Genomic DNA, 23,996 nt, shown 5'->3' on the forward strand with positions numbered 1-23,996 from the left:
AACGAGATGGTGACTTGGCCAAAGAGGTTTAAAATTATCCTTAAATGATCCTGTGGTATTTCTAGTCCCATGCCACTTAATATCACAGTACCATGTTTGCCTACCATCTTCTCCCCCTTTATCTTACACTCACACAGATGTGCACATGCTGAGGATCCTGTTAGGATCATGTGGAAGAAGAGGTATTTAAAAAAACTCTTGTTATAAGAAATTTTTTTTTCTTTTTCCCACACAGGGAAAAGGGTGAAAAAATACTGTGTTTGTACATGACTGGGGGGAAAGAAAAGCAGTGGAGGAACAACGTGGGAGAGACAACCCTGCCTGTGCTTTCTAGAGATGGTTCTTAGCTGCAGGGATTTTTTTTGTTTACTAGGGTTAGCAAATACCTCTGCAATCTTACTGTGAACACTCAAATAGCAATAAGAGTGAATAATGATATCACTAATTTGAATAATATCTCAGCCACAGCTCCATGTTATGCCTAACGACCTCTAATGTTTTGTGATGCCTTAAAAATTATTAACAGCAACAAAGCTGGCAGAAGGTGTTTGTAGGGGCTGGCTGGCATCCTGCCATCCAGAGCCTCACAGCTGAGGCAGCAATCAAACCCTGGGGCTCACACCACCCCAGCAAATCATGCTTTGGGAGGAATTAATGCTCATGTTAGAGCACCAGCTTAACTCATCTAAGAGAACATAGCAACTTTCCTTCTCTGCAGTCCTCTGCAGTTTAGTGCCAGACACCAGTTAAGAATTGACCTTTCCTCCTGTCATTTCAGTGCATTTGGGAATTATCCTTCTGTGGATGAGGATGTGCTGAGTGCACCATTTCCAGCTGCACCACCACCATTCCCCTGGGTAATTGCACAGAGCCTAAGTACAGGACACTGACCTCCTCCTGCTGTGACACATGTAACCACATTCCCCAGCAGGGATGGCAGTGGTGATTTATTCAGCAAACCCAGTTATCTTTTTTCATTTCCCACCTTAAAGATTCTGTGTAACTAGTGGGACTCCAGCTGTATTAATTTTTATTACTGAAGGCTTCACCTGCGGATAGCGGTGGTAAAATTAGAGCTTGCCTCCTCTTCTCTGGCCCCAGTAATTATGAAGATGAATGTCCGCTGCTGGGTTTGATTTTACAAAGTTCCCTTAAACTATGAAGCACTGTGTGAATATACAAAATTTGGAGTGATGAGTGGTAAGAAATTCACAGGAAAGCCGTTCACTTCCTACCCTCTTAATTTACTAGATTTTTACAGAACCTGTTACATTAAATCTAGTTGAATATGATATTGTTATTATTATATTATTTCAGATTATATAATTATTAGATTATATCTAGATTTTAGTGCAACCCTTCCTAATACTTGAAAGCCAAGTACTTTAAATATTTACTGTGTGCTCAAAGATGAAAGCCTACACTGTGGATCAGTAATCCTGGGATCCTTAGGCCACAATCTCACTAAATTAATACACATTTAGTAGTTAATGTTTACGTAGCTAAAATTGCTCTGGGCAACCTCTACTTCCCCACACTTTCCCCACGCACCTGCCCCAGCTAAAGCATCATCCTGTGCATATTGTCTTGTACTAAGAACTGAGCTCCCTTTGGGGTGAAATTGTCAGTTACTGCCAAAATTTGTCATTTCAGAAGCACCATTCTGTATACAGAAAGCTTTCAGATGTGTCCATCTAAGCCAGGGCTCAGCACTCAGCATCTCTGGGAAAAGATGTTAAATCTCTGCAAAGCAGGCTGAAGGGTCTGCCCACATCACACAGCTTTGCATGGCCTCGACCAGACTTGGAGATGAGAACTGGGAGCATGGAGAGACCTGCACAGCACTTCCCAGCCCTCCCCTCCCACCTTCGCTGGGAAAGCAGTGTGTCCTGCACACACTGCAGATTCCCCATCTACTGGTGGGTCCTGCCTGGCCACGCCCTGCTGGAGCCAAAAAGCCCTCTCAGGTCACAATGCCCGGTGTCTGACTTCCTCTACCTTCACCTGTAAGCTCACGCTCCTTGAGGTGCTCCTGGAGGCCCACAAGTACACACTTAAATCTGATTAAATTTGAAGATATGTTTAAACAACACCTGCACTCGTAGAGATCACCCCAAAGAGGATCTCAGGAATCATGACCTTGGTGGGTGGGTTTGCTGCCCCAGGACCAGCAGTGCCATGATGTGATGGTGCTGCTCCCTGGTCTCTCTACCCCTTTCAGCTCCACTGTGAAAATAGTCTGTTGCAAAGTTAAAATCCCCATGGAAAAAAGGTCTCAAGTTGTTGCTTTCTCAGAGGGATTGTTTTGCAACAGGTCAGATAGCTTGTTTGGAAGAGTTATACTCAGGGGTGATTTGGATAATTAATTACCAGCTGTGACCTCTCTACTTTTGAAGTGAAGTTATCAGTGATCATACCCCTTTCTCAGTTTCTCTGTGATAGGTTACGTCCAGGTTTTTGTCATTACAATATGGCAATGTTTTTTTAGATTGGATGAGTTTTGCAACTCCACATCCAAAGTGGTCTGAGGCTTTCTCTGTAATTTTGTCCCACTGGTGTACCAGTGATGACTTTCCTGAACAATGGAGGAAAAGTACTTTGAAAATTATAAATTGGCTTTTGTGAAGCTGTGGTTTATGTTATATTGATCTGCAGCTTCTTCTTCTTGCTGCAGCAGTTAACATGTCCTAAAAATGCTGAATTGCTCTAATGAGAATATGGATATACTGTTACAGAATAATTTTACCATCCTTCAGTTTTATAGCTAGCAGATTTATGCAGTTTTTTTTTTTTTTTTTTTTTTTTTTGGTTTTTTTTTTTCTCCTTTTCCAGGCCAAAGGTTGTCTGAAGAAGACAGGAATCTGAAAATGTTGGTATTAATCAATACAGCAGCAGAAAATCAGCAATACCAGCCTGTAATCCTGAAGAAGTATTAGCACTACAATGAGAAGCATCCCCTGGTGGAACTGAGAGTTCCAGCAGTGATTCCACCATGCAGGACAGAAAAATGGATTTGTGCCATTTCAGTCCCAGATTTCAGCTCCTGCCTTCTGTTCCAAAGAAGTCCTGAGCCTTTCTCAGCCCTGTCCACCACTGTGTAAGGACAAGCATCTATGATCTGAGAAGAGCCATGGCCAAGCCTGATGTCTTCCTTCTTGCCCCAGTGGGCACTGCAATCAGGAAGATGCCCAGGGCTTGGGTGGCCAAGCCCCTGGCTCTTCGCTTAGATTCATCCTCTTCATTGGAGTTCATTATTTTAATTTTTCAAACAGAGCAGCCATGTGATCTCCAAGCTGAAATAAAATTTAAAACAGAAAGAAGAACTTCCCATGCATCTGGGTTTTTTTCTGAAAGGAGATGTGTAAGTGGCAGTGCATTAGAAACGGGCCAGAACACCAGAGGTGCTGATGCTCAGCAGTGGCTCTCTAACACCATTCCCCAGCACCATCTCTGCCCCTGATGTCCGCTCTGCTATTCTGGTCTCAGTTCCCCTGCTGGCATGGCTCAGAACAGGGCACACACATTACTACTTCCTATCCGTCCCCTAAGAACAAGTCCAGGCAAGCAGGAAAACTGAGCAGTCTTCCTTAAGCAGAGGGAGCTACTTCTTTAGGATTAGTAAGGTGCCAGAAAGAGGAAAGCATGGGTGATGGGTTTTATTGGAGCAAATGCAAGATGGAATTGAACAAAAATCAGTGACTGATTAAAGTTTGCAATTTTAGGGATATTACTGGACATGACAGCCTGGCCTGCTATAGCATCACATAGCTTGCCATGTTTTTTGGACAAATCTGAGTGATGGTGTTAATTGCTCATACAGCCAAATTTTTGAAACGGGTTGGGGAAACGTGATTTTCCAGGATGTAGGCATCAGATCCAATTCATAGTCTTTATTCACTCATTGCTTAAACAGATGAGATTGAATTTGTATTGCATTAATGTGTACTTTCTTAAGTGGCACAAATGTGTTGCTTCTGTGGCTTACCTTTGCTTTTTGGGTGGTAACATACAAGTTTGCTTTTCATATAAGTTTGTTTTTGTTCAGTTTCTGCAAACTAATTCTCCTCCCGGCTGCTGTTTTTGCTCTTCTTGAAACAGGTTTTCCCTGCATTTAGAGAAGTTTTCAGTTCACTTTTCTACCTGTGTAGTATGTAGTTTCCAGCTACAAAACCAAAGGGAATATTTAGAAATTTATTCAAATAATAAAAGTAGTTAGCATGGGCATCTACAAACAAATTTGATTCATTAAGACAAACCAATCTTAAAAGGGAAAATCCCTCCCTGTACTGTGCTGAGGTGCCATAGCAGTATATTGCTTGACCTGCCAGTTCTTTAAGAGACTTCCCAGTTTTGTTGCTTGCCCTGAAACACCTTGCAGTAGGTGCCTACACATGGGACAGACAGAAAGGAGGGGAAGTCAGTTGCTTACCCATTTGAAAGCACATGTTATTAAAAGAAGAGCCATCCTCTGAAGGACAGTTCAAGTCTTGCCACTGCTGGGCAAATGCACACTACATGAACATTTCCAGCTCCTTCTTGACTTCATTCACAGCCTTGTGGCTTTTGCCATCCTTTCTGCTAAAGAAGACATCACTCCCTGGAGCAGCTCTCTCACCCAGCTCCCTGAGCAGCATGGCTGGTTAGGTGTTTTCCTGGGATAAGAAAGATGTACTTTGAATCCTACTGGTCAGGGTTAGGAGTTGAACCTTTGCAAAAACTCTCCCTGCTGAGTTAATACAGGGAAAGAAACATCATCACAATTTTTCAAAGGAGCTGGGGCTGTGCCAATTCTATGTTAAAAATAGCACAAACCTACATATAAGGTGAGACCCTTTAGCAGCCAGGTGGGTGGACACTGGCTTGTGAACCTCATACAGGCACAGGTTTGAGAGAAGCATGATGATCTGCACTGCACCAAGGGAAGCATTTCTCACCTGTGCAATAGCCCCAGGGGCAATGCCCAAAAGCACTACAGCAGCTGCAGTCTAATAATCTATCCAAGATTTACACATATTAAACAGTTTTTCTCTAATTACATGCTCAGGGGACAGGTTTAAGAACATGGAAATAAAAATTCTAGTTTTCGACTCTATTGCTCCCACAAATAAGTCATGTTCTGCTTGTTTCTGCAAGCCATTACACCAGTAAAATACAATCTATAAAAAGTATCATGGGAGGCACATGGAGAACCCAATCACCTTGCAGGCAAGGATTTCTCCCATGCCCTTACTTCTTCTAAATATGTACATAAACATGTGAACAAGACACAGCAAGTTTTCATAACACAAACACAATAGCTACTTTTACTTTTGCTGGAGCCTCAACACTTGATGTTATGTAAATACATTCAGAAAAGGAATTCCTTCCCCATCCTGTTGTTCTCTGAAACTCTTTCATTTAAAGCTGCCAAACGTACTGTGGAATGGGTATGTTAAGATCCCTGGTCTCCAGGAGCAGATGGCTATGTGCAGAAGAGGGGTTCTGCTCTCAGAAGACTACTGCTGTGCAGCAAAGAAATTATGTCCTTGCCGAATTCCCTCCCAGCTCCTGTGATCCCCAGCCTCCTCCCTGGTGGGGTGGGACGAGAAGCAGAAAAGGCCTTGGATCTGAGCAAGCACTGCTCAGGATAAGGGAGACATCCCTGAGTTACCAACCCTGTGTTTAACACAAATGCAAAACACAGCCCCATACCAGCTACTGTGAAGAAAATTAACTCTACCCAAACCCAAACCAGCACAACAGGTAAAATGGAAAACATATAAGGTACCACAAAACTTCTCAGATATGCCTGTAACTAACTTTCTCCTCTTGTCAGAGGAAAACATAACCTTCCATATTTGTATGAGTGGATTTCAGAGCTGCAAGATTGCTGTATTATCTCCAGGGTTTGGCACTTACCTTGTAGCCCCCTACACAGGGATGTTGGATTTTGACCACACATATAAATTACTGAAGAGCTTCATTTCAGAGAAAAACATCAGGGTTTTTTAAAATTACTCTATAAACATTTTCCTTCACATTTATCAACCTGCTTTCTGATGATTTTGAAGAGAAAACTATTCTATGACACATTTATGCATGACCTTATGACAGGTATGGAAGGATGATCCCACTACACACAGACATTTTCATCCCTTTGCAATCATCTACTTTATCATTCACTAGGTGGTTAATGGAATTTGTCTTCATGTGTCATCTAGTACAATTTTCAGTGTGCAGCCACACGCTAACATCGATGATTAACATCTCAAATGTGATCAGTTCTACAGTAGTTTTAATCAAAAGGTAAAAAATCTCTTCTCTAAGGACTATATATGCAGTCCATTATTTAACTAGATTGAAAAACAAGTCATTTCGAAAATGAATGTGATAATTATGTTTGAGATTGACCCAACAGAGACATCAGTGAGAAGAGAGAACATGTAGAATCCAGCTGTTAACTGATTTTTGAACTTCATTATTTCTGTTTATCAAACCCATCCACATTCAGACAAGACCTTGATGTTTTGCCATGTGCTGAGGTGTGATATGCTGGTGTGAACACAAGCTAAACTATTACTTCTCCCAAAAGCAGAACAGAACACCACAAAAAAATGGTAACAGACAAATTAATAGACAAAACCTGCGATTTTAAACCTTTACTTTATTGATTGTTTTGCAAATACATAGGAAGGACTTTGATGTTTAGTTTGCAGAGTTTACAGCACAGCTGTGTTTTCTATGTTTTTTTTTCTTTTTTCAGGGACAAAAAATCCGTAAGATATATGATGAAGTCCAATGTAATAATATAGTAGAATCATCATCTTCTTTAGGACAGAGTATCAACTGTCCTTATGTGTGAAGTGCTTTCAAGCAGGGAATTACTTCAGTCCCAATAAACCTTAATCTCTGCAATAATGACTATTGCAACTACTGCTCAGAGTATACCTTACCTGTGAACCACACTTGTGCCCACAGAGAGGGAAATACTTAGGAGTGCTTTAATTTTTATTTTGCTTAACAAATGAGTTTAAAAAGTGGATTCAAAGCTTGTTGCAGTTATCTTGTGCGGACTCGTGACATTTTCATAACAATACCAATATTTTACCACAATCTTTTGTCCTCAAGATACAAAAATTCACGTGTTACATACATATCTTGTCTCCTTTTGCTACAGCATCATTGCTGTATATGGAGAGAGCCTGTTCTCCTTTTATCCCCAATTTTCAGCACCATGTACTTTTACTCTCTTGCATTAACACTGACACAAATAAGACACAGAACTCAAATGTACAGCACATATGACAGTCTTCAAGTAATCTTCCACACTCTTGATCAAGTTTGATCCCCAAGTTGAAGAGAAACAAATAACCTCTTGCACAGACTTTAGCTTCTTATTCCTCACAACATCCCTGTGAGGTAGGAAGAAAAACATCCCCTTTTCCAGCAACAGGAGACAAGGCAGAGAACACAGCTGTCATTCCACAAGGCAGTAAGTGGAGAACCAGAAAAGCTGGAAATAAGAAGTTCTTGGGTCCTAATTCTTTGATTGAGAAACCAAGGTGCTAAACTCCTAGATATTAACAGATTATTAGTCTTTTTATAGCCATGTATTAATGACAACAATGGCTTCTGTGCGTGTACCAGCAAAGCAAAGTGTCCATCTGATCCTGCCCTCAGACACTTCTCCTGTACTTGATAGATGTGTAAATGTTCACTGTAATTAACTAATCAGTCCTACAACTAATGTAGCACAGGTAATTGCAATAGATCAACATTTTCATTTATAGATTTCTTTAAGACTTGCCCATCTATTTAAATATTTGTGTTCTTTGGTCTTTTTGGTTTTGTGGGGTTATTTTCCTATTGATAAGTTAACATTAACTGCCTTCCCCTGTACAATAGTTTTTATAATTCTCCCCTAAAACCATCACCCATTTGGGGTAATATATAAAAGAGCTTTGAGTGAAGATGAACAAAATGCTTTCAAGGACTACACGCATTCCCTCAGAGCAGCTCTTTAGAAGGTAAAGACAGGCACCTTTTGCTGTGTATAACAAGGGTCAGAATTGTCACTGAAGTGTCTTCATTGATTAGGGAAGAGGCCTCTGGGCTGCTCTATTCAAAAGTGAAACTGTTTACAGTGAGCTAAAATAGTCAGGCTTTATTATAAACAGATTTTTAATCTTCCAAACCTCTGTGAGCACAACTTGAATCTACCTTCACAGAAAACAAAATGGTCAATCTTAACTTGTGTGGAATGAGTGAGTAACACAGGGAATACATATAAATAGCCTAAATTGAGAAAACGTGAAAATTAACATCCTGTGTTAAGATATCCTGGAGCACTACAATAAATGTAATTTCAAGTCTTTGATGAAAATTACCTACCAACCAAATCACTTGTATACATTAATCATGAAATTAGCACTGGTCTTGGTGCAACACATTTTTTTCCCACAGGCTCAGCATCAGGTCTTGCCTATAGATTCAGGCTACACAATGGCCTACCACCCACTAGCAGCCAGGAGTTCAAGTCACAGTTCAGTATTATGGGAATACTTTTGTACTGGCATAACGGTGTTTACAAAGGCATTTTGTTTATTTCTTTCTGGAATGAAGGGTATCTTGTTATGGTATTGACAAGAGATTATCAAAGAACTGTTTAGGGTAAGTGCAACTATACAATATAATAACTCCAATTGAAGCAGTTTTATGGCTGTAAAACCCATGTGTGGATCGAGAAAAAATCTGTAGCTGTTTCCATGAAAGAAAAGCATTTCATATTTTAGAATGAAAAAATGCTGTACAAAGGCTAGTACAAGACCTAAGTATTGCACAATTTTTCTGTCTGGTTGCCTGAGAAATGTGTTACATTCCTTCCACAACACACACTGACTATGGTGAATCCCTTACTCAGTATTAGAATGCCTTTCTATGTCATGTGCTGAACATGCTTATTACATGTAGGATAGGCATTATGTAAACTTCTTCTTGTGCATTTACATTTTAAATGAAGTGTTTTGCATGTTCATATTTATACAGATAACAGAAATTACAGAAACCATTATATTGGAGAGAATATTGTATTTTAGTAAATGTTGATTTCCAGTCAATTCATGCTCCATATAATAAAGACATATTTTACTGATTTGGTATGTGAGATCCAAAGCTGTCATATTATCTGTTTGCAAAAGTAACAAAATATAGAAATGATTTTGTAATTAACAGGAAAATAAGGCCTTCATCAAAATTACTCTGAGATAATGTCTTTTCGTTTTGATTGTCTCAAGTTATGATGAAATTGGGTTCCAAACTCTTTAGATTTTGCTGGTGCCTTGATTGACAAGTGGTGCATATTGCTTTTACCCTTAACCATCTGTATTCCCTTCAGCAGCGTCCACAACCTTCTCTTCCCCTGTTTCGCTATGAGACACTGGAAGGACAGACCTGACTCCTGAAATGAAATTAATTTGCCTTTGACTTGGAGCTAAGGCGAAGCATTAGATCTGGAGAATAAGAGCAGTTCACGTGGGAAATTGTGCAGCTACCACTTGTCTGCATGAGGATGGACACTTTTTCATCTTCCTCCTTCACACTAGCCCTATTCTAGTTTGTATGACTTAAATATGAAGGGTCACAGCTGGAGTTTGGGAGGTGTATGCCTCTCAATACCAACAGACACATACTGTGGAAACAGCAGATATATTTAGGTCCCAATTATTTCCATTGGTTTAAACAATTTTGTTACAGACTGATGAAAAGGTTCAGGAAAAGGAATGTCCATACTCCCAATATCTCTCTACAGATACATATAGTTGTTATAGACCACCCCAGAAAAGAAAGACCCACACCTTTACAGGAGAATGGACATGATAAGTGCTACAGTTCCAGAGCAATAGATATCAGCAAACACAAAGGCAATCATAAGTTTTGCATTATTTTTTTCTAATTCTGTGTAGAAAAAACCCTAGTATTTGGCAGAGAGACTACAAGGCATTTTTTTTCTTTTTTACAATGATCATTAACATTTTACTATAGCATGATTCAAAACTTAGAGAATATATTCACCATTCCATTAAAGTTGTTAATGTTATGAAAGCAGAATACAATTAGGCTTACAGTTACAGTCTGAGTTTAACTATCTAGAACTACTTAGAGAGCCCTTAAAAAAAAAGAAAGAAAATGAAAAAAAAAGTAACATTGCAAGACAGTAATCAATTTCTTCCATTTGGAAACAAGCCTTCTTGCAAATTAAGCCCAGTCTGTAATTCGCAGTTAAATCTGCCTCATTGGTATTAGCTTCGGTGAAACCTAGCAAAAAGAAGGGAAAAAAACCCCACAAGATTTGTCATACAGATAAGATCTAGCAGTACAACCCAACATTCACTCCCACCTGTATCTACTATGTACCACTGAAGACTAGAGACACTGTACTTATAAGACTAGAGACACTGTACTTATTTAACCTGCCATATTTGCAGTATGTCGTTTAATAAAACGACAACTAAATTTTCTGATGCAAGAATACAAGATACGTGTGGTGCTAGTATCCAGATTCTCAGCTTTATTTTGAGATAGGTTATTGGTGTAGGAATGCAAGCATATTAAACTTGGGCAGATGGACCTGTACTTGTCCCCTAAACAGTCTTCTGTGCAGTAACAGTCAACTGAATTTCGGAAGATGCATGTGAACAGGGGATATGCAAAGGTATACATAAACAAAAAACACTCTGCAACTACTGTATATAGATACATGTGATGGGATTATTTGTTTGATGATGATAAAATATCAAATTTATATTTCATATTTTTAAATGTCTTTCTTCCACTCACATTCAGTTTTATTTATTTAATGATTATAAGAATTAATTCCAATTTTGCTTTTTTTAAAAAAAACTTGCATTTTCCCATTCACATTAATTTTTGTGTAAGGACACATTTATGTATTCTATTATTTTAATTTGTTTACTCACAAAATTCAATTAGTGATATTAAAATATGTACAGCAGACCAAAAATGAAATATAGTAAGCCTAAATAGGAAGGTAGATGAGGAAAGAAGTTGTAAATAGGAACAACAGAGTGAAGACTTTGTATAGCAGCAGTGGTTAACATTTGCTTGAACTCCCACTCAGGTCTACACAAAACCCCAGAGGAATAGGTCTCCACAGAAGATCCAAGCCTCTTTAATTATCTCCTGTTCCCAGCGTGATGCCCCAGGATGAAGATCAGAAATAACTCATGTGATCTTACTTTTTCAGGATGAAAAACAGTTCTGTGGATAATCTGGCTCCTAGATATGATTAATATGCCTCATGGAAGCATCACCTACTGCATCCTCCTGCCTCCTTAAACCATCTTTTTCAGTTAACAGTACTCAAGGAACTAACTCATGAAAAAATAATATATAAGTGCCTTTTCAAGCATTAATGCCTTTTTCTTTTAGAGGTACAGGGCTGTATTTTCTGTACTACTTAGGTTTCTAAATGATCTTTCCTCCAGCCACTATGTATCATCATTTATAAACTTATGAGACTAGCCACTGACGAAAACTTAGTTCATGAAGAATGTGTTTACTGTATCAAATGCTAATGAAATGTTTTCAGTGGATAGCAAGAATTCATTGATTTTTTCAAAGTTGTGTGTGAACTAGGATAATAAATAGATGAAATAGGTACAATGCATCAGCATTCCTGGATTAGTTCCAGAAATGTTTCAACATTTCAGAGTCCAAGTTACTATGTGCCTCACTTTATTTGGGCCTATTTGTGCCACAGACAGGGATGGTTCCATTGAAGTAAAGCTAAACACTGGAGGATGAAGACAGAAGCACTAAAATCTGTATTCTGCAAACAACAACAAAGGCAATTACTGGAGAGATTTCTATTTTTCTGATGTTGTTGATTTCAGAACCATCAAAACATCAAGTGTTTTACATTTGATGAGGATATTACATTAAATGTGGTGTCTGCACATCTGACGTTAACAGCTGTCATTTGTGTGTACTGCTATCCACTTTAGATGGGTCTGATGCCCGTGAGTCTGATGTGCCGTAATGTCTTCTCAGGATAAGGAAGGTGGTGAGAGACAGCACCACTCAGAACTGGACCCAAACGCAACTTTTGCTGTAACTAAAATGTGATTAAATAAGCAGAAAAATGCCAGTGTAACAAAAAAGATGGTTTGTGCTTGGAAAGAAGGAGTAATCAAGTCTGAAAAGTAGGAAGCATTTCAGGACTCTCTGAGTCCACTAGAGACAGTCAATCCAGTATCAGTCTGTGCTAAGAGCAAGGCATTTAGTAAGGGCTTGAAGGGGCTTAATACAGACCATATTCACAGTGCACAGCTTCAGAATTGCTACTTTCTACGGTACCTCCTAAGCAACACAGTCTTAATATTACTTCACTCACAGGAAGAAAACCTGATCTTGGAAGCTTCAAATACTTTGCTAATGTTGGACAGGAAGGTGTTCGGGAGGAGTTTGCTTGTGCAGTCCAGTACATGGCCTCTCAACTGGTAAGAAGACACATGGGCTCTGGGGCTTGTTGCAGTCCAAGCCTGTTGAATCTCTGATTTCCAACCCCAAAGTACCCTCTTCAGCTACCCAAATAGCCCTATGCTTATTTCATTGAATTTCTATGAAGTGAGCATTCCTTCAGGTTCTGATTCTGAATAAGGCTGAATCCTGTTAAGTTCCATTGGCCTTAACAAGGAAGCAACAGCAAGTTAGTGTTCAAAAATTTAAAATGATCCCTTCAAAAAAAAAAAGGAAAAAAAAGCAGAATAAAAGCATCTATTTGTTAAATTAATAAAAGTTGCTTATCTCTTATTAACACCTATTTTTTCATTTCAGAGAAATGCAAACCACAATTCTAACATCACATATATATGTGCATATACATCATACAAAAATCTCTTCTTAAAGGTTTTTGCAGTAGAGGTGACTGATCAGGAAAAAAACCCCACAACATCCATGTAGTAATCAACTCAATCTTGCAACAGCCTCAAAAGAAAATGTTCCTCAAAGGAAAATGTATTTCCAGAAAATAAAATCTATATCCTCTATCATTTTGAACTCAGGGGTTGAACTTGGACAGACAATTCCTTTTTAAACACATGCTAGCCTTGGCAGATGCTTTTTCTATACACTATGTTATCTTTGAACATTTTGAAAAAACAAGCTTTAAGATTAAGGGGAAAAAAAAGTTTGTGATGGGGATTTGTGACTTATCCTGATTATTTTTATAATTAAATACATCTGCAAAAGTATGTTGTGTCATGGTCTCATCAATGGTAAAAGGCAGTACAAGTCCAAACAGATTGCCTGCCAAGGTGATCTATATGCTAGGCTACAGCAAATCTTATTTAAGCATGCAAGATAAGCCAACATTTTGTCTTCACAGTAAAATTGAGGGCGAATTGTTTATTTTTTAAATTATGCCAGTCTATACTGAAGACTGTTGACTCTAAATCGTGTTTCCTTTGACATTTTGTTTTGCAAATGTTCTTTAGGAGGTTTTTCCAAGTAAGTAAGCAGGCTGTGAAATGGAACTGTATGTGGCCATAAAGACTATGAAGTTCTCCTCTCCAAACAGAAGCAGTCTACATGGGGTGAGGCAGTTACATATAAAGATACGGTCATCTCAAAATCTCATTTCTAGTGAACTCAGAGAGACATTTGTTTTAGTTCAGATCATATACTGCATCTACTGGAAAAAAAGCTACTAGGAAAAGGGGTGACTCCTCATTTTCCCCTGATTAGCTCTGTTTCAAATTAGGAAAATATATGATCCTGCTTTTACTGTGACAATACAGTATCACTAAAGCTCCTGTCACCGATATAAATAAACCCAAGATGTCTCATTCAGTGAACAGAAATAATCACAAGCACAACTGTTACTCTTGCAAGAGAGCCTGAGGCAGAGTTTTGAAATGTGGAAAAAAAAAAAAAAAAGAACCAAGGATGCTGCAGCCTGAATAACTGCCTATCACTATGCTCAAATTCCTATTTTATCAAATTCAAAACTAAGCAAAGAACCTGTAGTTGTTTGCTATATATGTAATTCAGGCCATCAAAGGTCCAATATTACACAACAGCAACCCAGTCTTGCTGTCAAAGATTTCCACAGAAGATTTGGTAAGGATTTCAGTGACAGCAGGACTGGGACACTATGGCCTGGAAACATTCTTTACAGGATGCGGTGGGGGGAAAGAAAGAAAGAAAGGGCTAGTGCGCTTCCATGGCACAGGTTTAATAGACAAATAATTGAGGTTCGTGTCATGCTTTCAATCTGCAGTGCTGTAGGGACGGTGGGCACTTTTGTAAGGAGCCATAAGTACATCACACGAACACCTACACCAACACCTGTGCTCTGGCAGAGGTACACACTTTGCAAACAAGCATTGCTTTGCAAACACTTATGCAAGCCACTGCTTTCAAGGTAAGTACATGTAAATGCCTAAACCAAGAAGCAACTACATTTTTCATGCCCACAGCTTGTGATTTCATGAGTAACTGTGGCAGCCAAACAAAGCAGACTGTGCTGGAATTTGCTTTCCAGAGAATTAGGAAACAATGCCTGTGAAGGGTCCCTTCCTGATCTTAGAGACACATATCCCAGGGAGCCAGTCAGGGAATTGTTCCAATACCTCTCATCAACTCCTAACTTCAGGCTACACTAAAGAGTTGAAGTTTATATCACTCCTTTGTAACATTTCCAGGAAAGCACCAAGGAACAGTGGGTAGTGTTAATCTTTTCTTTGGACCTAACTGCCTTGCCCTGTCATACCTGCTGCAAAGCTTAATCTCATGGCCCATCTTTTTAACCTTATCACTTCTTTCTCTGAATTTTTTGTTTGCTTCTGCTTTCACTGCCTTAAGCATAGGAACACTGGCCTTTACTTCGGGAAACACCACTTAATTGAATAGGTATCTCTCGGTTATCTCAACCAAAAAAAACCCAGGTCCTTTCAGACAAGCAGTTCTGGAACAAGTAAGGAGTGTTTTCAGTGTCTTCTGAAAACAGAAGTCCTTTGCTGTAGTTTACATCTATTTAAATGCTTACTAAACCTTGCACCTTCAAATTCATCATGAAGTTACTCCCCAAATTAAATCCAAAATAACAAAACAAAGTGACTGACTGCGATAGATACAAACCTATAAAGATAATTTTTATGTTTTACTTCTGGATGCTAGCTACCTGACAGACAGATCAGCTCAAGAAAAAGAAATCCTGACATTATCATAGTTATAAAAAATTGGTAATTTTTTACTACCTCAAAGTCAGAAGCTGAATGAATCATTTCATTTCCACACAGAACTGCTGTGTATGGAAGGTTGCTTCCACTTTGAATTAAAAAATAATAATGACTTCCCTAAAATATTACATGGAATTTTAGTAACCCAGCATATCTAGGTTCAGCAAAGTGATTCTGTAGCAGCTTCCTGCAATTTGCAGTTGCAGGCTACTAGTCTTTAATCCAGCATCTTTTTCTCAGATAATTAAAGGTACTTTCAGCAGTTAACAGATCTTTATTTAAAATATCTAAGGAGAAACATACATAATCATATTTAGTTATCAGAAATACTGTCTTATGGACAGAAAATAAATGAAATTTCAGAGGTTCATTCCTCAGGAAGTTTCCTTACTACCAAGAATATGCTCAAACCCATAATAAAAAACCCTTGCACATACTAAATGCTCTGCTGTCAATTAGGTGTCATAGCCATGCCATGAAACACTGCAAAAAAGAGTATTTTACTTCATTACTAAATATACCTGAACTAATTTTACAGCATAATTTTTACACTGTCATACTTGCTGCCCTTGCCAAAGGAGAGCTGAACTGCCCCAAAAGACTTCACAACACAGAAGAAAAGATTTTGAAATGTTGATGTTGAAATGTTGAGGCCAAGAAGAAACTATATTATCAACTATACATGCATCCAGTTACACTCTAGAGGGGTACAGCTTTCCATTAATTATGCAGTTTTATGCTTGCATTAAGTGAGACTTAAGAATGAATGTGAATGTTAAAAGGCAGGGGCTTTCTGGATTAATGCAGAGCATAAGTTCAATTTGTACAAGGCAGTCTTAGAGCAGTTCATTGATTGGCACTACTAACACAGAGGGTACAACTGTAGCCACTCCTGTCAAGAAGACTCACAACTCCACCAAAGACAGCATGGAAACTTAGCAGGTAAACTAGCTTATACAGTGAAAAAAAATTATCCATCCCTTAGAGATGAATCGGCTCCCATCTTCAAAGCAGAGAAGTTTCCTTTCCACTTGTCTTTTTACTCTAAGTTATTTCTCCATCTCTCCTGGTTTTCCTAGCTTCTGATGCTTCCAACATCATCACGCTATATTAGCTCCAAATTATCTTTCATTGTAAATCCTACATGTAATTTATTCAGTCCTTGCCAATAAATATGAAACTTACTTCAACTACAAGCCTTCATGTGTTAAGTATTTGTGGAGAATATTTGTTCTGATTCCAAACTGTACTGGTTTGTAAAATTACTTACTGCGAAGTCACAGCCAGTGCTTTTCTTGATATCATCTACTGTCAGTCCTTCCCAGATTTCTATGAGGGTCAATCCCTTCTTCTTGTCCACATCAAACACTGCCTATTAAGTTCAAAAAGCACATAATTATGTTTTTATTATTAAAAGAGAAAATGAGGATGTAAATGCAGTAACATTTACAAAATAGTGTGCTGAAGTAGATAGCATTCCTTCAGTAACACAAGATGCCACTTTTCACTTTCATGACTGACTAATACAGGTTTCTGCTACATTTATTTGTACTGAGAAAGAGAATCTAGGATGTGCTAAAATATCTAGAATCTAGTATGTTTTAGTTTTGTGGGGTAAAAGTGCAACTGCTCATCATTGCAGGAAACGTGGACCATACCTGCTGCTCCAATGTGGTGAGAATTGGAAGTTGAAGGGAAAGTGCTGAGATGTTCTTTGCTGCAAGACAATGTCCACCAAGAGACCACAAAAGAAACAGGAAGAGAATGTCTCCCCATTCTTTTACTTCATTTCATGGCCAGTAGAGAGATCATCTTTGGCTGACTATAAGTTTCTCCAACAGCTATTGCATACCCAATGCAAATGCTAGAATCTTGAGAAGCTAGCAGTGAAAGACAAGATTCCCTGCAGTATTTTTAAAAGAAAGCATGAGAGGAAGAGGCAGAAGGAGCAAAGACTGTTCTGATGTCTTCATAAGATATGCACTCCACCTGAGACTTAGAAGTGCATCAAATAAAAATACCTGTAAAACAATGTGCACTTTAATAGTGCCTACCAGAGGGAGATACACAGGTTGCAATCTAGTTGCCAGGGAAACCATAAGGTCTAAAGCAATTTTGCTTAAAAATAAAAGTTTAGTAGAAAAGACCAGCAAAGCTTGAACTTGAAATGAAAGTGAAGTCATAAGCTTGTCACAGAAGTGTTCTGAAGCCTAGTTGTCCTCTGGGCACATTAAACTGCTTTTTATGGGACTGGTAAAGGACAGCTTCTTTAAGTCTTAAAAGAGAAGCTAGGCATAGGGAACACTCCGGGATATTAGTGTGGAAACAGAATTTGCCACACTATCCAAATGTTGTTCCACATTTGTATCATTTCCTAATAGAGCCATGAGATCTGGTAATTGACAAATATTAGAGACATTTCTACTTGTTTATTTTCTATTAGTCCTTGTTCCCTCTCATTTTCTTTGTACGTTACATTTGAATGTGGCCAGTTGGTAGAAGGCTAAATAAAAAAAAAAAAAAAAAAAAAAAGTCCATATTTTAATATACTTTCCCTTCATGAAGAAAAAGCCTTTAGATGTAGCAATATCCCACCATGAGAAATCAAATTCTTTATCAGCACATTTGATGCATTCTAGTTCACATGATAAGATGGCTCATAGAGGGAGTACTCTAAGTCCTTAAAAATGTAAACACCAAAAATAAAAGGAGTATGATTACAGCAAAAAACCTTAAGTCACTTATCCTTTGCTGAAAATATCCACTAACGTACTTTGAGCAGCAGCAGTATGAGATGCTCATATGTACTTCCACTGAAGAATAAATTGCTTCACAAATGGAATCAAGTAAGGGCAAAAGAACTAAAGCTCTGCTACAGCCACAGGTTTCTCTGTAACAGTATGTAATATATATGAAAGAGATGCCAATTGTCCAACCTATGTGTACCCTGCTGGGCAAAAAGCCCCAAACAAAACAAAAGGACAAACATAAACAACAAAAACCCTAACAAAAGCAAACAACAATGCACCTTTGCCTCCCAAGCTGTAATTACAGCCATATTAGAAAACTGGCATGTCACATCAAATTTTCAGAAATACTTTGGGTGAAAACAAGGAGATACACACTTTCCATGCCTGTTATATGTGGCATCTTTGTTTTAAAGGCATCTAAGGGCACAGTTCATTATGCTAGATGTCAAAACTTTAGAAGGAAAAATATGAGCCTCAAGACCTCTGGACCTGAACTCCAAGGCCATCTTTTCCCTTCAGTGGCAATAGATACCGAATGTATTCTTCATTTTTGTAAGCTTTGCTATTGTTATTAGGGATAGAGGAGGAAATTATTAACAAGGGGTCAAGAAAAGTACTTTACCTTTTCTGTAATGATGCGGTCAACACATTGTTTCCCAGTAAGTGGCAAACTGCATTTTTCCAGGATTTTATGGACATTTCCCTGTGTTTAACAATATACAAATATCAGTTTTTAAAAAAATCAGATATGTTAATGAAAATCACAGCTGTAGCCATTCAGTGTTATTTAAATATTCATTGTGCTCAGAACACTCTTCAAATTCTCTTCAATGGCTGACTAGTAAGAATCTTACTGTACCACTGAGTGGACTCTTGAGTTCAGAAGTCCTGCACACTGCTGCTTAATAATCTACCCTTCCTGCTACAATGTGAGGACAAGAGATATATGGAACCTCACTGATGGGAGGACAAAAATTAGGGAACAACACAATGGGCAACATGTTTCCCTGTCTTATCCTTAATCACAAATAGTATGTGCAGGATCAGCCACACACAGGAACTTCAGAGTTCAAGTGCACAGTCATGCTCTCAAAACAGTAAATCCAGTTTATTTATCCATATTTTCTCTGAGAAAGTCCTTGTCTTTTTTTCCTTTCTTCTTCTTCATTAAAAAAAAATAATAGTTAAAAAAAAGTCTCTAGATCATACCAAGTCAATGTAGGCTGCAAGAGCTATGAATGGGTATAAGGTAAAAGGATCATTTTGGTCAGTATTTGTAAGTGTTTTACAGAAGTAGTATTAAGTGCACACTTCTCTCATTATGCCATGCTTTTAATTTTTTGTCTAATTATCAATTTTCAGTTATGCATTTCAAAACTCTCAGAGTATTACATGTCTCATTTAACCATTTAGAATCATCAGTTTACCTCAAGGCTTAATTAGGGGCCATCTCACAGCCAGTTTGACTCCTGAGTGATAACACAATGAGCAATCCATGTGCTTTTGAATTTATCTTCCTCTATGAGGAACTATTTCTTCATTCTATCTACTTTCAATTTATTTACTTTTATATCCTGTCCATCTTGAGAATGTCCTTGTGCAATTTGCCTAAGAGCCAATATGAATCTGTGCTATTTGTAATACCTTCAGTATCATATCAGATGCACTTCTCAGCCATGTGAAATGAAGTGTTTCTTCGTGGTACCTAATTGAAGTTTGAAAGGCATGGACTTACAGAGGTGACAGCCTGAATGGCTCCTGTGACCCTGAGAACTGATACATTTGAGTTTCTTAACACTTGAGCTGAAGATTATTGTATCAACAGCTAGCTTTAAAGACAAAATGCATCTCCTGAAATTTTCAAATGTTAGACTAAATGATCTTAGAGGCCTTTTTCAACCTAAATGATTCTGTGACTTTTGGAAGACATCCATCAGGGCACTGTAAAAAGAGCAATTTAAATGGAACTGCATGATTTTTACCATCTGAATTTATTCAGATTCATTCAGGATCTGTTCAGATAAAGGAAAAGACTATTGGGTAGATACATAAAATCTTAGGTGTTCCAGTCTGCGTTAAATAAAAAATTCTGTTGTTGAAGACAAAAATGTCTTAGTCTTCCACAACACATTACAATCAGAGCTTTTCACAGAAAGGAATTTTCAATTCAGTGTTCCATGTTTCAGTCATGCCCAAATCAAGTGCAATATAAGTCTCTTATGCTTTGGATATTCCTCAATCAATCTCCATTCTGTTTTTCTGAACATTGTAGGCAACTCATTTCACAACATAGAACAATTACCAGCCCTTACATCACTGTATTTTCCAAAACATGTCAATGATGGTATGGGGGTAAAGACTTCTAATTCTCTCAGGCAGTATTTAGCAAATTAGACACAAATGCACAGGGACTGTTTAGACATTAAATAACAAGCTTATATTATATTATTCTTTTCTTCATGTATGTAATTTAGAAAAAAAAAGAAAGAAAAACTAATTAATTTGACATAAGGTCCAATTGTCAAGTGTCTCTCAGTGGCCTAAGTATATTCAGCAAAAATTGAAATACCCTTCTGCAAATATGCCCTCTTGGTTCCTGATAATGCTGTAATGCACAGATTTTCTGAGACAGAGACTGTTTCCAGGCAGTGGTATTTAATTGTCATTGATGAACTCAACCTCATAAAATAGTTTAGTCCCTTCTATATAGACTTAATTCCTTGAGATTTTTGCATCATTCTGCTGTCATCCACAACTTTATTAGCTGGCTGTGGAAAGTGTTTCTTCTTGTTTCAACTAATTTCAGTCAGTTATCCCTACTTTGTTTATGAGGCAGTGGTAATTCTGCATCCAACTACTCCACTCCCTCATCATTTTGTGTACTTGTCTGTTACCCTTCTTCAACAGCAGTTCTTAAGCTGATGATTCTTCTACAATGCTGATTTCAAGTTGTCTCGTCTATCTTCTGAACATTTTGGTTTTCCATTATATATAAAAACTTAAGTAATTTAAAATGTAATTAACTTGGGACTGAGCATATTTGTTTGTATTTGTAACATACTGTATATCAGAGTTCTAAAAGAGTAAAATTCCTTAAGTATTTATTTGAGTGGTAAGACAGTTACTAGATCCACTGTCATAATTTAGTGTAAATTATATACTGCCTGTGCTGCAAGGACTCAGCCTATTTCTGTGTTTAAAAACTGCAACACGTGTACTGAAAGGAGAAGGGCTATTAAACTCTTTAAAAACATACTTGAATGTTTAAAAAGTCATCACTATTATTAAAAGAAAACAAATAACCAAACTTGAAAAGGATTAGAAGATCCTTCACAAGATCACAAATCAGACAAAACTAGCACAAGAACTGCTTTTGCAGCACCTCTTGAACATGTCCATTGAAGGCACTGCCCACACCCCATGTCTTCCACTGCACTTCCATTCATCAGATCTTGACTGCTGTTGATTTACAGGAATTTTACATGTCTGATGGCAGAGTTATTTATTTGGAGAATAAGCTTGCAGAAACGTCCCTTTATCAAAGAGCCAGAAGACACAAGTCTGCTGTCCCAGTACATGCAAACTGTTCTTTCACTCAGTAGCACACTGGGCTTCGAGCAGGAAGCAGGATTGCTCCTCTGATGCAGACATTCATATACAGTAAGTTTTTGATAAAATATTGGGTGTAAAGAATTGAAAAGCCATGAGTAGAAGATCAGCTCTGGAAGATGGAGTTACCCACAACAAAAGGCTTCTGACTTTCAGAACTGGCCTCACGGTGCTTTATTTATTTGACTAGTCAAAAGAAAAAAAAAAAAAAAAAGAAAAAGAAAGAGCACCTGAAAACTCCAACAGAAGTTTTGCTCTCTAAACACTAGATTTCTATAGGACATAATCTTCACATTTGAGCAAACAAGAAGCATCAACATGAAGACTCCAGAAAGAGGCTAGTTATGAGGAAAAAGTGCCATTTTAAAATAAGAATAAAATAAAAATATTGCATGTAGTTAATTTGCCAGTGCCTTTGCACAAAAGCAGAAGAAATTATTTATGAAAACCTGTAACTGCAGAAGTGTACACCATGCACAACTTGAAAAAAAGTGGACAAAGTAGGTATACATACACCAAAATAAATAACTCTATGCCTGACCTACTCATAACAGTGAACCTATCTCTGTTTTCCTTCTTTTCCTGTTTCAGTACTCCTACAGACTAAACAAAATCAACCCAGCAAACAATTTCCAAACACTGTTTTGGAAAAATATTTTAGCAATAGTACCTTTAGGAGAAAAACTGGTTTGATTATATTGTGTGTGGACTCCAAGCCTTAAACAAATTCCACAGTAAGTAAATATTTAGCATAAATATTTATTCAGATCGCACAAATACCTCTGAGCAAATGGAAAACTCCCCATGTTACTACAGTTTTTGGGAGGCTGTGTGATAGTGATGCAAGCCATGAAGATGAATTCATTTAATAGTTTCATTTGCTTACTTATGCATATGAACATGACAACTATAAGGTTAAACAGCCCTGGTACTCAAAATGTGCCTCTTGAGATCACTGTTTAGTATAAACTGTGAAACTACAATATTTTTCAATATATATTTGCTTTTATTTTCCAGTGAAAATTAATTCTTCAAATGTCATTTAAAAAACACAACAGCTGTTAATATATTTACTCTCATATTTATTTATTTACTATAGTTTACCATGCAAATTCTGACTAGAGATATTACTTTGGAAAATACAAAATTAATTCTTGTTGCAGACATATAATACATTTGGAATAACAGAAACACAATAATTTTTTAAAAAGTAAATTTTTAAGCATTTGGGATAGAGAGTTTTCTCCTTCAGTACATTTTTTCTCCTATGTTAGAAGTTTCAAATGCAAAGTTTCCTATGATCTTTTGGGTGGGACTTCTATCTAGAGCATATACCTACATCAATGACCTCACAAAGAAGTCTCTAGATTAACCACTTACACGTAAGTGTAAGGCAGTCTGCATCTCATAATGCCAAAAAAATATATTCTATTAAGCTGTCAGTACCAATTTGACTGGCAGCTTCAAAGGTAAGCATCTTTCCATCATAACAAGAATTTAACCATGGGAAACCTCATTTTTCAAATTATTCTGAGGCAAAGAGTAGAGTAGTATCTACTATAGCTTTGGCAATGGCTACCCCCATTAAATTTGCATGAAGTAGCTAAGAAAATGTATGCAGCTTTTAAACACGAAGTTAATATTTTGGGTTTTTTTTCCCATGGTGAATGATTCACTTCTTAGAGGAAAGGAGCTATATTAACCTAGCCTCCAGTTGCATCACCATAATAACTAACAGCAAAACTGTCAAATCCTCACAAAGTAGCAGGATGAATATGTCCCTTTTTTCTGTTTATTTTTTTGTCTTTTGTGCAGCACAAGAAATTTAGAAAGAGGTGCCAGAGCCTTACCTTGGCTGAGTGCTCCATGGTGACAACCACTTTGGTCTGCGCACTGGATACTAGGTCCATTGCACCCCCCATTCCTTTCACCATCTTACCCTAAAATGAAATTTTTAATGGAAATTTATTATTATCATTATTATTATTATTATTATTATTATTATTATTATTATTATTATTATTATTATTACTTTTATTTTAAAAAATATAATATTGTGGCTGCAAGTGACAGCACAAGATAGTCAACTTTTCCTGCATCGAAAGCCCACCTATTCCATAATCACAGAATTCAAACACAAACAGAGGGAAAAGAGCTGTCTCATTCTTGGCTCTAAATGATGCAAATAGGAGAAGAGTGATGAGTAGAATAAGGAGAGCCACTGCCACTGCCATGGCTCTTTCCCTGGGGTGTAAGCAAAACTTTAGTAGTATCATTGGCTTAGTGGAAGCACTGACACTGAGGAACAATGAAGTTAGTTCCAATGGTTTTGTCCCTTGAAAAGCAAAGTGTACATATTTCCGCTGATGGAAATGTCACTGGAATGTCCTAAGGAAGG

The 23,996-nt window shown here is 37.7% G+C and overlaps 1 protein-coding gene across 1 annotated transcript in view; it reads right to left on the minus strand.

Annotated features, from left to right (window-relative positions):
• Window positions 1–6,623: 6,623 nt before the first annotated feature.
• The window catches only part of OXCT1 (3-oxoacid CoA-transferase 1), an 85,338-nt gene continuing 67,965 nt past the window's right edge, over window positions 6,624–23,996 (minus strand). Inside the window, exons 14-17 of the mRNA XM_068176162.1 lie at window positions 23,449–23,538; window positions 18,612–18,692; window positions 16,510–16,611; window positions 6,624–10,293 (exon numbers count right to left, since the gene is read on the minus strand). Coding sequence (XP_068032263.1) covers window positions 10,258–10,293; window positions 16,510–16,611; window positions 18,612–18,692; window positions 23,449–23,538 — 309 coding nt within the window. The 3' untranslated portion in view covers window positions 6,624–10,257. The remainder of the gene's footprint in view (window positions 10,294–16,509; window positions 16,612–18,611; window positions 18,693–23,448; window positions 23,539–23,996) is intronic.

Source organism: Anomalospiza imberbis, chromosome Z (assembly GCF_031753505.1).
Source record: "Anomalospiza imberbis isolate Cuckoo-Finch-1a 21T00152 chromosome Z, ASM3175350v1, whole genome shotgun sequence".
Lineage (NCBI taxonomy): Eukaryota > Metazoa > Chordata > Aves > Passeriformes > Viduidae > Anomalospiza > Anomalospiza imberbis.